The sequence below is a fragment of the Lampetra planeri genome, chromosome 44 (assembly GCF_965212315.1).
Source record: "Lampetra planeri chromosome 44, kcLamPlan1.2.h2, whole genome shotgun sequence".
In the NCBI taxonomy this organism is placed as follows: Eukaryota; Metazoa; Chordata; class Hyperoartia; order Petromyzontiformes; family Petromyzontidae; genus Lampetra; species Lampetra planeri.
This window is the reverse complement of record NC_136150.1, coordinates 1,359,859-1,378,004: the sequence shown is the minus strand read 5'-3', so window position 1 is coordinate 1,378,004 and position 18,146 is coordinate 1,359,859. Positions and strand designations below refer to the sequence as shown.

The 18,146-nt window shown below is 47.7% G+C and overlaps 1 protein-coding gene across 3 annotated transcripts in view; it reads left to right on the top strand.

Moving 5' to 3' along the window:
• The window catches only part of LOC144732768 (uncharacterized), a 172,429-nt gene that overhangs the window by 48,812 nt on the left and 105,471 nt on the right, over nucleotides 1-18,146 (top strand). For all 3 annotated transcript variants that reach the window (XM_078614347.1, XM_078614348.1, XM_078614346.1), the window contains one exon: nucleotides 7,484-7,578. In XM_078614347.1, the coding sequence (XP_078470473.1) occupies nucleotides 7,484-7,578 (95 nt within the window). The remainder of the gene's footprint in view (nucleotides 1-7,483; nucleotides 7,579-18,146) is intronic.

Below are 18,146 nucleotides of genomic sequence, written 5' to 3'. Positions count from 1 at the left end.
ACTAAATTAAAATCAAACTAGTTTTATTTTACCAGGTAAGGCCCACCGAGCTATGTAGCTCTTTCTCAGAAGCGAACTGACCTCAAGTGGCAGCTAAAAAACAAGTGACTTTTCACGTGGAAATTGATAGCAGCCAAATAATCAATCGTGTTTCATACTGTTTGTTGTTGCAACGTTCTGACCTGCTCCTACTGGACATTTGTGAACGAGGGCTTTATAGCTCATCGGATTCATCCAGTATAAATATTTTTACTTTGATTCTGACTTCCACCCAAAAATTGGTTCTAATTTTATCAACCCCGGAGGGGTGATGGGCCAAGTCAACCCCGAACCAGATTTGAACTCACAAACTTATTATTGCGTGCCGCTCGCTCTGCCGCTGAGCCCCCTGCTCAGATGTTAATGACTCGGCATCCGGATACGGAGGGTGGCCCAGATGTCAGCACACAGGGTTATGTTTATTTGAACAGATCACAGAAGGTTATATTTCATTTATTTTAACAAATGTTCAAACTGACTTCCATTAACATTAATGCATGCATTCTCTTTTGAAATAATTTTAGGACCTTTGTCTGAAGATTACAAGCGCTGTCTTTTAACGTTAATTAATTATATTTCGTCTTAATTCCAGTTCATTCCAAATTTTAAACGTCATCTAAAAGGGATGAAGGACAACCGTTATTACATGATGATATTTAAAATATTAACAAAAAGAGTAAACGCTTGAAATTTTTAATGACCGTGTTAAACGTAATGAAATAACCCTCCGTTTATCCTGCCTTATGGGCCGCCATGCATAAGGTCACTTTATTTAAGAAAGAATACAGGAACGTGCCTGTTAAGATGTGGTGGATCGCACAAACACACAGACGATTCCCTGTTTAACCTTCCTGTCAGGGCAAGTTCTGGAATCGGGTCCCTATTGTGGCCAACCCAGAACAGAGAATTGTGGGTCCCAGCATCATGGCCTAGCCGCCTTAACCTTGCCAGATGCTGAATACACTCTGTTGTTTTATACACAAAAATACCACAAAACCCACATGACAAGTCATTGTATGCTGAACTGACTTTAACTGCTAAAATTTAAATAATACTAAACTACTAGACTGTTTTACCATGTAAGGCCCACTGAGCTATACAGCTCTTTTTCAGAAGCGACCTGGCCACAAATGATAGCTCAACGAAGTGGCTTATCGCGTGGAGATGCATAGCAGAAAATACTGTGAATGCATGTTTCTAAATGTGGCGGGGAGGACTCGGGACCTCGGGAAAGTCCAGGCGTTTTGCTTATGCTGGGTCACATTCCAATTGCTTCTGGCCCTGTACACGAACAACAAGAGTCGAATCCCGGTCGGAGGTCTCATGGACAAATGCACAAACCACTTTGCCACCACTCGGTATTGTGAAACGGGTCATTAAGCATTTGTCGAGATTGGTGGAATGGATCGATGGAAGGATTGCCAACCGGTGGCTAAAACGCGTGACACATTGAGAGCCTATGAGCACGTTTGCGTGAGGTGGCGGTTAAAGGAGCGATCGAGCGATAGGAGACTGGCCATGTGTATCAGATGGATTACAGTTGCATTGGCAGTGTGTTGAGAGTGGATGATGATGATGATGATATTTATGCCAATGAAGAGCTAATGTCGCGCTTAGCAATGTCCATTTATTTGGCCTGACCATGCGACCTTTGCCCTACAACACGGCTCATTGGCGCTGTCTGAGGATTATGGGATACGATTGATCGGCCTTCTCGTGCCCCTATAGGAAATCTCCGAGGTCTGATACACTAAATGTCAAAACCGGTCCAATAATGAGACAGGAATTGTCGTAAACCAGTCCAGGGATTACTTTGTTGCACCAATGTTGCTGCAATTATGCTGTCCCAAGAAGGTTCGTGTGGCTGATGAGACGTGGATGCACAGATATGGGAGGGAGGCGTCTTTGTCTGCTTGCGTATGCTGAGGTATCCCGCACCTCCGATGGGCACGGTCGGCTACGTGCGGTGCGAAAGAGGTTCAACGACATATGTACGTGTCTGCAAGACACCGCCACACTTCTCTTCTTAGATTTCCCTGCCGACATGTGCCAGCGTGGCACGGCTGAAGCGGCGAGTCTCTCTCTCTGCCTTTGTGGCTGTGGCTGCCCACGCGTCTGATTCCCGTGGTATGACGGCTCAGCTGTTTCCCAGACGCGGGTCAATCCCGGGATCAATAAAAGCAATGGGAAATAATTACTTTGGCCAACCAGGTGCGACTGGGAAAACACACATTCAACAGCAGCTGTTGTTTAAATGCTGGGGGTTTTGTGTTCCTTAATCCATAATTACCTCGGCCCCCTGGTCATGTAACCTCCCAATGCAAACAAGCAAGTTAATCGCCGACGAAAAACAACGCGCAGAGAAGGGCAAGCGAGCGTGTCGAGCCGCGCGGCGACTGCCGTTCAATATCAGTTGACCCCCCCTCGCCTGCCTGCCCCGGTCCGCGTAGCCGCAGCCACCGCGTGCGCTCTCCAGGTTCCTGCTGCCCCCCTCCCCCAATTCCGTGTGCACGCCGGTCATGCCCTGGCAGCGGTTACACACACGACGCACTACAACACGAGTGACTCCCCCCGCTGTTACAGTGGGGAGCCACGTGTAAACATCGGCGTTTGACCCCCCCCCCTGCCTAGCGCGACCTTCAATTAACCTCACTGAAAAGGCTGCTTCGGTGCGGATTGTACGTTAAGGGCTGCTTTTGAGTCGTGCAAGCAAACGACGACAATAACAGTCGTAACAATCATTCAAGTCGCGAATTACTAGAGGTGAGAGAGCGCAGAGCTGCAAATTAATATCCCGAGTCGGATGGCGCTCCGACGGGCCGCGCTTCAAGAAATCTGGGGCGAGTGAAGAAGCCGTGCAAGGGGAGTGGCGTCACATCAACGCGTTACGACCAAACGGCACATACACACACACACACACAAAAACTACTTGAAACGAAACTCGTTTTACAATCGAAAATATTCTTTGTTTCGCATGGTAAGGCCCATGAAGATATTCGGCTCTTTTTTTTAGAAGCAACTTGGCTTCTATCACGAATGATAGCTCAACGAAGCGGCATATTACATTTAAATTGATTGCAGCCAAATACTCTCAACGCACGTTGAGGCTAAATGTCCAGGGAAAAACCCGGAGGACCCCGAGAAAAATCCACACAACCACGTGGAGAGAGACACGCAAACTCCAATTATACATCATGGGTCAGGGTGGAGATCGAACCCACGACCTCCTGCATACCAGGCGAGGGAGTTAACATCGCATCACTGCGGCACCCTCCGAACGCGCCTATGCCTCAGGAACATGGTTTTAGACGGCATGAGCATGAAACGAGGGACTGTGATTTCACCTTTGAGGGAAGCGATCGCCGCACTGCGATCTCGCCATGTTGGGTGTTTCAACCATCCGTACCCCTCCGCTGCTTTAGGAATGCCATCGTAATCAGGCCATCGCCATAGTCAAATCGAGTTTCTATACTCTTAGGTTTTTTCGGTAAAGTCACGTAGGTAAAAAATAAAATTAAAAGTTAATAAAAGTAATGATGAAAATAAAATAATAAATGACGGATCAGGATGCAGTAATTTTAGCTGTGACGGTCCCACCTGATGACGGAGACTTGTGTTGCCTCCGAAACGTCGCGATTTATTATTTTATTTTATTTCCATTATTACTTTTATTAACTTTTAATTTTATTTTTTTACCTACGTGACTTTACCGAAAAAACCTAAGAGTATGAATCCTTGCAGTCACGAAAGCTTCAAATCTAGAATCGAGTTTCTCTGACTGCAAGGATTCATACTCTTAGTTTTTTTGGTAAAGTCACGTGGGTAAGAAATGAAATTAAAATTTAAAAAATATATATTTTATTTTATTTTTTTATTAATTTTAATTTCATTTCTTACTTACGTGACTTTACCGAAAAAACTAAGTATCGAGTTTCTTCTGCAAAACCATACCAACTTACAATGTCAGACATGCTTGATAAACTTGTGCCACCTGGCCAGATCATTGTGGTACTTGCACGTCATTAAACTACGCATGTTCTGAGGCTAAATGGGTGCAAAACAGCCTGTTCTGTTTTTGTGGACAAGGTTGTTTTTCTATCAGCCCAATCAAGCTTTGCATTTCAGGTCAGCGGCGATAGTGAGATATCTGCATATTCGACGACTAAATGTCTATTCCCCTCAGCTGTGCGATTTAAATGAAAATTATGCTTGAAATGTGCTGTCAATTGAAAATGGGTGGATTATTTTGTAATACATCAATTATATAGAGAAGCCATAATGTCGGAGGCCACACAGAGCCTTGCGGAACACCGGAGTTCATGGTGAAGGCATTATATTTGCCACTAATAACTGCCTGCATACACACTATTCACCTATCAGCTAAAGAGCTAGAAATCCAAGCTTGTGGATTACGGTGGATGCCTTATCGGTGGCAGCTTGGAAATTAGCGTGGGGTGCCAGACACGATCAAACGCTTTCGAAATTGTCACGGGCCATTGTCATAGACTTCTCAGGGTAATGCTGGAGGACGGCCATGGTGCAGCGTGCGTCTAACATGTCTTCCAAGGAAGACGCCTTTGAGCCACATCGCCGGCAGTGCGCCTGCCCTCGTGACACCTTGGGAACTAAGCGCGATTGGGCCCTGAACGTGCGTTGCGATGTCACTGCAACGCGTTCCATTTGTCTCGTCTCCGTCGTGCCCCACGCCGCCGTCTCCGCCAAACCGCACTGCGGCCAGCACGGTGAAGTATGGCTAAATAAACCCCCGAACGAACTGCGTGGCGCGAGGAGGAGGCGCTTCTTCTTCTTGGTTCTTTCGGTAAAGTCACGTAGAATGGAAGTAATAAAATAATAAAAATAAAACATAAAAGTACAAATGTTGTATTTTTATTATTTTATTATTTCCCTTCTACGTGACTTTACCGAAAGAACCAATAAGATGAATCCCTGCAGTCACGAAAGCTTTAAATCGAGGAGGCGCTTGTTTGCAAATCCTCGCGATGTTCTGTAACTGTCGCCACTGCCGACGGCCTTGCGCCTGTGGTCGTCCTCGTAGCAGAGCTGCTCCGCTCAATAGACCTCACTAGCCGACTCTGCGAGTTTCAATTGAACTATGAATCTCTCTTTAATCCTAAGAATCTCTGTGTAACTTTGTAACTTTGTATATCTCCGTGCATAATTTCAATGTCCCCGAACTGACGCCGCTGCCCATAGTTGTGGTCGTCCGTGTAACCGAGCCGCTTAGCGCAACGGGGCCCCACAAGCCGAACGAGTAAAGTCTTTGACCGATTCATCCAGTTTAGACGGTCGAATAAAAAGGATTAAAATGTTCAGAGCACTTCGGCTCTTCGCCGAACTCCCCGTCTCGGCATTTCTGTGACCGTCCTCCCACGTCGTTATCCCTCTTGAGCTACGAGGACGCTCGGGGGAGCGCGGCGGTTGAATCCCCCCCAGTGCACAATGGCATGCGTAATGCTGAGGCGGCGTGACGCACCTCCTTGTTGAGGCCTCACACCAAAACCTCTCTCGACTAAGACCCGCCGGCGGCACGGTGACGCTACTCGCAAGTCAATGAGCGTGGCCGGTAATCTCGCCTAGAGTTTCGCACCCCCCAATTGCCGCGTCCAGGCCATGCCCATGGGCGGTGAGTCAAGGTTTGCTGTGTAAGCGACGGCATTTTTTACTTGTAATTGCATTCGTTGGCCCCCGGCACAGTGACATTCTGAGAGGCTGCGTCAGGTGACTTGCACGGCAGGATTGTGAAGTTTTGAGATTTCTGCCGAGCGCTTACGTGACGGAATTTGCTTTGTTTCTCTCGAAGTTGCCAATGCGGGTTACATTTCAACGGGCCATGCTTCTACTCAAATGGACATGATCACAAGCTAAGCCGAGGATTTTTGGAACCTGATCACTGCCGGTTTGGGTGACTCACGGTTTTAGGGATTGGTGGCGCCCCCAGATATCAGCGCGTAATGACAGATACTGGTATCCGGTACACGGGAATTGGCAATTCTTTCCAGATTTAGCAATCCTGAGGCAGGCAGTAGAGTGGGGCCCAGAGGTCAGGAACCATGGGGAAAGGCCAGATGGTGGGGTGATGTTCGAGTGGGGCCTACGTGGTCAGCTGTTGACTGTGTGAATACACGGAGGGGTTTATGAGAAGGAAAGTTAAATGTCAGCCGCGATGACCTTTTCACCTTATCAGAATATTGGCATTGTGATATGAAGTATTGTACATCATTAACAATACAATACTCCATATTTGGCAGGCAATACAATACATTGCATTGTTGATGCCGTTTATATTGGGAATCGGCATACTGGAAGGGATCATGATTTATTCATTAAGCATTCTTCAGAAATGATAACATTTTATGCTTATGTGGTTTTTTTCCGTCCCATTTCAATGGATGATGTAGGCGTTATGAAGCAGCGGTAGCCTGCATGCGTACAGGAGAACTCCTCTTACCTGCGATAGTGTAGACCCCACAGTTACCATCGCAGCGCGGTCAAGTAAAACAATTCTCTGCGGTGGATCCATTTTCTTGTAAGTCTGGCGGCTTAATTAATCCTTCAGAAACATTGTACTCCATTAAGTAATTTAACGTGTGCGTACCAATAATGTATTCAAGCATCTAGCCAAGGAGGAGCATGCGTAGTTAAACCCATAGGCTTAACTTTTGAAATGCATAATGGAGGGAACCGATAACACCCTTGCCTCATAATTTATTGCGTGCAATTTACATTTACATATATATGTGTAATTTATAAATGTATAAATTGAGATTGACACTCGCGCGCGATGTTTTTTTCTCATGGGTGGTGCCTCATTGTGTGGAATAAATTCCCTTCGCCGGATCATCGCAGGCATTTGATATACCTTTGCTTGTCCGAGTCATAAGCATGTCGATAATTAATTAGACTATGCAACTCATTCAGTCGCATTGTTATTTGGTATTATTGCTACTACGATCATACTTTGTTTACCCAGAAACGCCTCACTGAATCTGAAGAGGGTCTTGCCACATTTTTGTTGCACTCTGGATGATGCAATTGTTGCGTGTCTAATTCCACGTATACATTTGTAGAACAACCTTTTGGCCAATAGTTTACATTTTGGGTTTCATCCTTTCAGCCATGGGAGGAAGCAGGAGAACCCAGAGGAGTTCCGCGCAGATCAGGTGGAGAGCGAACAAACGGCACGCGGAATACAGCGCCTGAGTCGGGAGTCGAACCCCGGACCCCTCTTGCTGTGAGGCACCGCCAGTGATTACCCACGGTGCCAGCGCAACCAAATTGCATCGTGTGGCTCGCATCGCGTGACAGGCGCCAGCCACATCATCCCCGGCGTGCACGGTGCGGAACCTCGATGGATTATTGATAACAGCAACTGCCCGCAGCGTCCTAACGGGAGGCCCCCACGTGTGTTGATGTGTGGCCGCAGGATCGTGCCGGGGCTGCATGGGAGGCAGCCGGAGACGGCCAGTGTCGTGAGCACGAGCGGGAGACCGCGAGCCGAGGCATGTCGACCCTGCGAGGGTGAGTCTCGGCGTGCAACTCGCTCGTTTATTCATGAAGAGGGCTTTTCTTCCTCCCGTTTCTTTCTCCGGCAGGACGTGCGGAGCCTTGAGCCATTTTGCGCAGGTCACACATTTGTCAAGTGCGGCCGGTATGGTATGGTTCGTCGAATCTTTGGAACTCTTTGACTTGAAAACTGCTACACTGCTGTGGCAAGCTCATGCCTCTTTCGAACACGGTTCAATAATAGGGTAATGCGCACGGTGCTGCAGTCTGTGAAGATAGGTCTGAGCCTCGGTAATTTTAATATTATCGGCATCGTGAATCAAGGCCTTTTCCCCCGAAGGCCGCTAAATCGATAGTCAAGGTCCACCATTTAACCATTCTGGCTACTGTATCAATACTGGATGCAATGACACGAGCATTGATGTTTAAACAAAAAAAAATGAAGGCAGCTGGTTTGGAAAGTGTCTTCGATAACCTTTTTCCTGATTGTCATTTACAAAGCTTGCGCCGTTTACAAAAGACAAAGATCCCCCGTGTAGCCTTAGCAGACTGTTGGGGCAAGTGCTGTTAGTGAGCACCTATGAAGGCCGGCACGGCACATGAGGGGGTGGGTGGCCAGCACCACGCCCGACCGCCTTTGTCTCTCCAGTGGCGATGTTTACACACCGCACCAGCTACTCATTTGAGGCTGAGTCGACCCAGCGGAAGCCAATGGCCGGTTCAGATAATCGTCAACAGTGTTGGCCGTGAGCGGGAATCGAACTTGGACCGCCGGGCTCGCTGGGCAGCGCGCTAACCGCTACACCACCGCTCTCCATAACCGTTGTACCCAACTCACACACACACACGCGCGTAACCCACAGCCCGTTAAACATAACCCACCGTAACCGGACAGAGTGAAGCAGCGTTTCATCTCTCATTTTAGTCTTCCTCTCCCCCACAACCACCAGCACAGACGCGGAAACAACCGGGGTTGACATCTCCTTCCGAATGCGAGCCCACGGTAGCCGAGTGTGATCGCAGCGAATCCCCGTAGCTGCGGTCTAGGGAGCGACGGGGGGCGGGGGGGAGGGAGAAATGGCCGGGAGAAGGAGAGCGAAGAAGTAGACGAGAGGAGGAGGAAGGAGAGGAGAAGAGAAGCCGGCGGGAGGACGGAAAAAACGCGACAGGGAAAGGGAGTCGATCCTCACCTTAGTTTATTTTAATTGATGTAGCGCCATAAATAGAAGGCGCTGAACAAAAAGTAGAGGATCTATTTGGACGGCAGAATAGTGTGTTGGCGTGAGATGGGTTGATGAGAAGGATGGCAGGGCGTGACGAACATGACGATGCGTGGAATAAATGGTGGTGAAAGTGACAATGAGTGACAGCTGATGATGAGTGAGTGTGACGAATGGGTGGGCTGGGGAGTTGGGAAGAGGGATGGAGCTAGCGGTGCGCAAGGGAGGGGGAGAGTTGGGGAAAGCGAGGGATAGTAAGTGAGAGCGATTTAAGGGAAGACCAATGTAGAGGCAGTGGGGCTGATGGTTTGAGGTGTAGGGGGAGTTCTAGTGGAAGGGGGGGCCAGGCGCGAGAGAGAACGGAATCGTGCGATTGGGCACGAGGAGGAGAGGGAACAGAGACGGAGAGAGGCAGCAGCTGGGATTGCGAAGGCAGAGGGCGAGAAGGGGCCGTAGAGCGACGTGAGGGAAGCGAGATGACACGTTGGGGCGAGACCGCGGAGAGATTGATAAACTAGGGTGAGGAATCTGAGAGTAGACGGGAAAGCCAGGGAAGCCGGATCAGGAGATTAAAGGTGATCCGGTCGGTAAACTAAAGGGGATCCAGTCTTGCTCTAAACAACGTGAGGTCCATGCGATCGAGCTTTCAGATTGTTGAAAGGTTTTGTTTTTTTCTTTTCTGGGAGAATTACACTTCATTGCGTGTAGAATTCGTTACGGTCCATCTGAATTATCTAGCAGGTCGGTGACGAAACTCAAACTTGAGAACTGTATTCGTCATTGTCTTGGCCTCGTAAACACCGCTATGCCGACATGAACTTTTTGGTGGACTTAACATTTTGAAAGCGTGGAAACATACACCAAACTCGTCATGCAAACCTCATTGGAAAGACAACAGTTTTGTGGGAATAGTCTCTGTATAATTCTGGAAGTTGTAAATATTTCATGTTGTTTGCACCAATTTATTCCGCACGGCTTCAAAAAGTAGCGCAAGTTTTGTGATGTTTACACGGGATTATTTATTTTTAAAGAGGCCTCTGTAATTAGAACAAAAAGTTTGGCACGTATGGATGTATTCTTTGCGAAGTGCTTTGTTCTTAAACACCTTCAGGAACGTAAAAAAAACAAGCACATGGCGCTTCACGTGAAGTGAAGCATGGCGGCTGTCAAGGGGGCGGTTTACTGCCGTGGGGATGTGAAATCCCTGCCCACTTGCCAACAGAAATGAGCTAGTTGGAGCAGTGGACACTTTGAACACGATGCATGCTTTGGCCAATGTTTGGCAGAATTTTTTTTGGACAAAATCCCACTATTTTGGTTTTTTTGTATCCATTCTGACAGATTTTGCTCTGTAAACATACGTTTAGTTTTGTGTCCTTCCCCTCTCCCCCGCACCTTCGATTAGTATGGTTGGCTACGTACTCTGCGAAAGCAGTTAAACATACGTACATCAGCCCTTCAATGATGAGAATAACAAAGAAAACTCAAAATTATTGCCGGTCGGATAAATGAAAAAAAAACCCAACGTGTATATATGTTGTTTGAAACTGCAAATATTTAAACAACATCGACAACATGGTTTCGCTGCAACATGTGGATCTGCCTAAAACACCCCCCACCCCTCGACTTTGCATAAAAATAGCTTGCATAAAAAATAAAATCACTATCACATTCAATAACATTACACGGGCATTAGTGACAATGGAAACCATTGCATTGTAGCCTAAGGTTAGCCGGAGAGCTAAGAGGTGGAATCCTTTTTAACGTGAACATTATTGCACCACTCTTTCACGTGACATCACGGTGGTTCTATCCATTGTACTGCAGCTCAGAAGGCAATTATGGTGGCTCTCACTGTGTGTGCGGACATTTATTCATACCGAAATACCTTTAAATTCCTGTAAGTAAACACTTCTAAACTCATTCTAACCACCTCCAAGTAACAAAAGCCAGAATGTTTTTTAAGTTCGAACGTGGTTATAATAACAATACAAAATGCAAACCTTTTATGCATCACATAAATACCATGCATGATGTTCAGAAAGCGAGCTTTGAGAATTTCCATTTCGCACACAATGCATCATAATACACGCTAATATGTACAACACGTGTTAGTATGTGCAAGACGTGTTGATATGTACAACACGTGTTAGTATGTGCAACACGTGTACAATTAGGCGTTTACTCTGGCAATGTTCCAACAAGCTAAATGCAGCGTCGTGTTATTTCACGTGCGTTTCTGTTTGCACTTGTGCACAGTGCGCAAGATAATAATAATCATCATCATCATAAAACAACATATCTGCAGTACAAACATGAAGGAGACACTGCTGGGGTGCAATCGTGAGTGCACTGCACTTGGCAACCCAGGGGGGGTCGCCGGCTCGATCGCCCCGCACGGCAGTTCGAACGACGGTGTAGGTTTCTTAAGTCTGCCCACGCCGCGTCTGTGAGTCTACATCGATATGCCGTAATCAGTGGACTGAACGCAAATATTTGTTTTATCTTACCAGGAAAGGCCCACTGAGCTATGTACTAGCTCTCTTACATAAGCGACCTGGATATCACAAATGATAGCTTGACGTCTCTCCACCCATAATTTGTGTGAGCGTGTGGTACGAGCTGGATCAGAAGCAGGATCAGAATCTTTATTTATACCGCAGGAGGAATCTGATGAGCTATGAAGCTCTTTTTCACAGGTGTCCAGTAGGGGGAGGGTCAGAAAGTTACGGCGACAAACAACGCAAAAATACGACAGGACTGCACAGTATTGGAAAAGTAACCAAATCACTAAACATAAATAAAGTACATAATTACACATTGCAAGCATGTATATCAAGTCCTGCAGATGTTTCAACAATGCAACCTTGGGAAAAGCATCAAAACAACAACAACAGTGCCAGACCACAGCAAGACAACAACTCACAGTCCCTCGATAACATTGTCTGCGAAAATGTAACTATCGACACACGGATAAGGATCAAAACTACAAATCACATTGGAAAATTTGGTTGTATCCAGCACTGATCTGCTTCAGGATATGTTTTGTTGTGGATGTTTACATTTCAGAGTGTTAAGCTTGAGCATCAGGTTGGACCGATAAATGCGAAATCAGCGGTGCCTACGTGTTCAACTCGGCAGAGCAATTAGCTCATTGGTTGAAGCTAACGAGCAACACATAATTGGGATTGTACTTTTGTAGTCAAGAGCACATCGAATCCATGTGTTCCTCCCTCTGTCTCTCAATGTAACTCCCAGCGCGAATCTCTCCGTGCTCACTTGGGCACCTTTTTTCCGCTCTGTGTTCTGGAAGTTTCCTGAGAATGACCGCGAATTCTTGAACCGTGCGTCGTCGCAGCAAGGGGTCGAACGTTCCTCTTCTGGCACAACTACCACCACTGAGCCGCTACATTGTCATCAAGTTACGGCTTCACCAAAAGAGCCACTCCGGACCACCTCCCTTGCCCCCTCCTCTTCATCTTCCATTCCTGATCCCCAGTCCGGCTTCGACGGCGGCACTGGGTTTGCTCGTCTCAACGCACTCAGCCGTGGTTTTCCACTCCCGTGTGTGCCCCCCCCACCCGTCCACCACCACTCCGACAGATATCCACATTGGTTTTGCTCGCACGGCTCTCTGTGAACGTATTGCCCGTAAATTGTGCGTCATTATAAAGGAAGTGTGCTTGTTATGTTTCCAATTTTCTTTTGTTTGCTTAATGTTGCTTTCCAAAATGTTCTTTTGCAAAGCACGCTTCAGTAATATTACGTTCCGAAGACATTGTCATGCCTTTGGTCTTGGGATCTTGAATATATTTCTTCCTTAAAAAAAATACAACTTTTGTTTTCCACGTTATTCCGCCTAATTTGGCGAGTCATCGTGGGGGGGATGTGGGTGGGGGGGCTCGTTCCGTAATTATGGATGGCCTCTACATTTTTCCACCTTGGCATTTGCATTGTCTTTATATGCCGAACTTTCTCCGTGAGCTAAAGACGATGGCAATCGGCCGATTTTGGTATTTGCTCACGTGCGCTGCGCTGCCCACGGAACTCTCCTGCGCGCTTTTGTTTTGCATTCGCGTTTGAAAGGTTGCACGCACCGCGTAGCCGCTTTAGCCACTGTCCCCATTGGTCGCAACGGCCGCACGTGGGCTGCTGACAACGAGCTAACGCCGCACGGTCGCTCTCCCTGCGTGCGCCAGATGGGGGATGATGATGGTGTGCTGGGGGTTTGAAAATCAGCTGTAAGAGACGCACACGAGGAGGACTTCACTTAGCGTTGCCACCTGTCTGAGTTGGATGCCGACAGTCTGGGGATTGGCATCTGCGTTCGGATGGCATCTGTGGCAGAAATTGAAGTTAACTTTATTTTTCATGTGCTGCATAGTTTTCTTAAGATCTTGGGCTGACTGAGAAAGATGTCTGGGTTTGGTCTATAGTGGAAAAGGTGGAAACGCTAGACTACGCAGAAAAGACAAAGACCAAGATCCCCGTGTAGCCTAAACAGGCTGTTGGGGCAAGTGCAGGCACCTACGAAGGCCGGCACGTGCGGCACACGAGGGGGTGTTTGGCCAGCACCACACCCTTTGTTTTCCCAGTTGCAATTATTACAGTTCAGACCAGGTACTCATTTGAGCCTCGGTCGACCTAGAGGAGGCCCAGGACAAGTTCAGATAATTGTCACTGGTGTTGGCCGTACGCGGAAATCAAAACTCGCCGGGTTCGTAGCGCAGCGCGCTAACCACTGCACTACCGCTCCCCACCGTAGACCACACACACACAGTTGGGAGTACAGTGCACATTTGCAGATGCTCACGGGGCTTTTGTGCTCACGTTTAATCCCAGTCTAAGAAACGGGTAATGCAAGCTAATTCCATTCGGGCAGCCGTCTCCCGTAATGTGCCCTGTCAACTTGGCGTCGTAAAAAAAAATCACAATTCTTTTCCCGCTGTTTTCTCACTGGCTTCCATCCCTCCGGTGCGATTGCCAACGGGGTTTCTGGCTGTGTATTTGGGCTCTGTACACGATTGGCAATTTTAATAATCCATAGCCACCAGTGCCTTTGGCCTTGTAGATTCCGCGTGCATATACGGTCTTATTTCTGGTTTTGCGGACATATCACGGAGTTAACTGTAAGCGCCGTAGGTTGTCAGTGGAGTTACTCCCTTGTCTTACCATCTCAAAATAATGATAAATGAAGTCTCGTACACATTTTTCTTGTTTGTTTTGAACATACGTGGCAAATCCGTGTGAGAGATTAGGGTTTGTTTTTCTCATGAGGCCCGATGTAAAATTTAGTTTTGTACCTTTGTGGAATTCTTTTAACGGACACAGCTGACCAATCAGGCTCAATGCGTTTTACACGGACAAAGATCCCCCGTGTAGCCTTAGCGGACTGTTGGGGCAAGTGCTGTTATTGAGCACCTATGAAGGCCGGCACGGCACACGAGGAGGTGCGTGGCCAACACCACGCCCGGCGGCCCTTTGTCTCCCTAGTGGCCATGTTTACACACCAGCGCCAGGTACTCATTCGAGGCTGAGTCGACCTAGGAGAGGCCTGGGACCGGTTCAGCTAATCGCCACTGGCGTTAGCCGTGAGCGGGAATCGAACTCGGGTCGCCGGGATTCGCAGCGCAGCGCAGAAGCGCGTCCGAAAGGGCCGCGCGATACCGAGGGCAAACAAACAGCTGTGGGCCGCAGTGCCGCTCCCTGCCACCACGCAACGCATTGCGTCGGTCGGTCCCCGCTCGCCATGCGAACAAATTGGTCTGAATTCAAATTTCTCACGATAGCGAATTCTCGTAGACATCTGGTGCACGGTATTGGTGCGTTGAACGCGATCACAGCGTACCGCACAGTTTAGATAATATACCCAGCGCTGGCTGGCGAAGCGTCTCCTGGCTCGGTCTACAATGTGAGAGGTCTCCTCCGCCCTGTCTTGCCCTCTTTGGTGATTCCGCTTTCTGGGAAACACGACACTGACGACGACAACGACGGTGGAAGTCGTCCTTGTAATGATTCACATTTTTACGTGGCTCAAAGCAACATTGTCCTCTTAAAATAGTGGTGTCACCTCTATTATTGATTGGATGTTTTTCACCCTGACATTCACTCCCCTTCACATTGTTCCATTAAGTGCATTTGTTTGCAAAAATGTAGACAGTGGGTGACACAAAGCACAGCGCTTATTACAAGGAACATGCTTTCATCAGCGACACGCTCTCCAGTTTTTTGTTTCTTCACGTCAAAGGACTTTTTATGCAGCACATCACAGTGCCTACTGGAACATCTGTAGGGGGGGGAAGAGCTTCGTAGCTCATCGGATTTCTCCAGGATAAATGACGATTGTGACTCTCCGATGCTTGCTTCAAATCAGTCTTTATTGTACGTGCCAATATCATCCTCGGTAAAGTGACATTTTTAAACTATCTGACTCTAAACTCACTTCTAACTCAGTTTAACACGGAGGCTTTCGCGATGAATATCATCAGTTTGTAAATGTTGTGGCTTGGCTCTCCAACACACCGGTGTTGCTGTACTAGTGACGAATTGGCACGTTCTGTGTACGTGACAAACCTTACTAGTTGGCTGTGTCGGGTGGTGGCGGGTTTTAACGACACATTATTCTTTTTACGTGATCTAACCCCAAAAAAACCTGTATTATGGATCATTTCTAACTGAACACCAAGAATATCAAGGGCTGCTGAGCAATCACTTACCTGGTGAATGCATCACCGAACCTGAATACGGTTTCAGGAAAGTCCTGCAAGATATAATTTTCAATTGCTATTCGGGTATATTTTCGAAATAGACAAAACTGCAGTGCCCAGAGAAAACATTTGTGAATAAGTGGAGAACACCGAGAAACTTATCGCAGAGCAGGTCAATACCGTGCCATCATAGCAGCGGGACTGTACAGCTCAGATGCTTGGCTCATATTCGAGCAGCCGCCCAGAATTGAATGAGTTGACTGCACAGACATCATTATTCGATTTGTATTTTCACTTGATTCGGCAAATTACATCTCTCGAGGATGAAACATTGGCTTTGATTCATGAGGTTGGATTAGGGGAAAATGAAGGGACCTCAGATAATAGTTCCGTGATGGAACACAGAGGATGCTCTCTAACAAGGGGTGGTGAATTGCTTTCCGCGGGAGTTTTGAAATGATTAGTTTTGGTCCTTGAATGTTTTTTTGCAGGGAGGCCAGAAGCCTGTTTTGCTACCTCGCTGCCGGTTTGCGCTCCTTCCCGCCTCGCGGACGAGGGTCTCGCCAAATCTAAACGGCCAACCTGGTACCGAAGAAGGCGCCACTTGGCCAAAGCGTCGCCTTGTTATACCGTACGTGCGCCTCCTCGTTGTGCTTGGGGGCCGCGGGAGGGGGGCGAGCGACCGCGTGCAGCGCAGTTGACGTCGGAGACAATTTGGGCACCGTCGACGTTTGCGGCGTGAATTTGTCGTGTTGCGAACCCCGCGCACGGACACGCTAACCCGCACCGGGCTTCCAATTATCAAAGGGCGCCGGGCCCTTAACAGGACTCCGCGATCCCCGCGGTCTTCGCGGGGCGAACACGAACGTCTTTCAACGGGGCTGTCACTTGCGTATGAAACGAGGGTCGTCGCGTTACGTTGATGTTGACGCCAGAATGGTTTTATTTTTATTCCACGCGAATTTTTTTTTTTATTAAATAAAAAAAATGACAGCGCATGGCGCAACGGCATTACGGTTCTAACAAGACAGATTGGCGAAGCGCACGCAGCCGGCACATCCGCTCACTCTCCGTGGCCTTGCACAATTACCGGCACCGCTCCCAACCGTGCTATTCCCATTGTCGGTGGAAAGCCGCCTCCATCCCAGCCCCGGAGGGAAAAAAAAAGTCACCCGTTTAATATGAAGGATTGTGTGCGTGTGTTTTTTTTTGTTGGTCTCCTCAGGAATGTGAGTTTACTGAAAGGTTAATGCGCAATTACGGTGGAGGGGGGAGGAAGGCAAAGCCATTCGCTCCCTGCCCCCCACCACTCACGCTCGCGAGCAAATGTGCTCTCGCTCGCTCCAAATGAAGCCGTCGCGTTTCAGCGGATGTTTCGCAGCGCCGGCATCAAGGGATGAACATCGCGGCGGCGCCTCTCCGGAGTCGTCTCCGGAGACAACTCCGGAGTCGTCTCCGCGTGCGGGCGTTACACGTTCGTCGCCGCGTGCTGATGTGGCGCCGTGATTCCAGGGGGGAACCGCCGGTTGAGGCGCCGATGGCACTTGGAGGCGAAAAGTCGTTTTTGTTTTCCTCGAGATGAATCCCGTGGCGTGTTCGCGTGAGCTGTACCAGCGGCGGAGTCTGGCGGCTCCGACTCCGAACCTCGCCGCCTGGGTGGTTCTGCGGGGAATTCACCAATGCACACCGCCTGCCGTGGAGTTGCAAGTTAAAGACCCTTTGGTGTCATTCTTAAGGGCGGGCTGTTGTCGTTCTCGTGTGCGGTACAGTCAATTTAAATGCATATCTATTTAACGCGACTAAATCACATCAATCTCGAGTTCCCAAATTTCCGGTGAAAAAAGAGATTATGATGAATCTTAATTTTGGAGCTTTCGTGACTGCAGGAATTATTCTTTGGTTCTTTCGGTTAAGTCACGTCTAAAGATAAAATAATGAATTAAAATAATTGCGACGTTTCGATTGCAACACAAGCAATCATCATCAGGCATAAAAGAAATAGCAACAAAAATCTAACTAGAAAACTATAGACAGACATACAAGCAGACAGACATCACAAGGACACAGAGAGAGGACACATATCGGCACAGAGAGAGGGGTCGTTTCTGTGACGGTCCCTTAAATATAGAGAGGGGGGGCGGGGATGGAGAGAGGGAGGGGGCAGGTAAAATTAGCATATCAATGAGTGGACGGCAACGTGTTGCTGCTGCGCAAGTAAGATGACGACGTGGCACGGCACACAATCTTGAAAATTAGGAGAAAGGCACACTAAAATTAAATAATCTCGCAAAATATCGAAATGTGATGTAATGCAACACAGAGAGTCGATCAACACACAATTAACGCATAGCCTGGTTGATTACGTATTTCAAAGATTGCTAAGTTAGAATTTAAGTGTGAAAATTCCAAAGAGTGATGTCTGTCTGCTTGTATGTCTGTCTATAGTTTTCTAGTTAGATTTTTGTTGCTATTTCTTTTATGCCTGATGATGATTGCTTGTGTTGCAATCGAAACGTCGCTATTATTTTAATTTATTATTTTATCTTTAGACGTGACTTAACCGAAAGAACCAAAGAATTATGATGAATCTCCGTAGACATTAGCAACTAATTTCTATCGGCAGTATGCCAATAAATTAAATCTGATTTTGTCACAC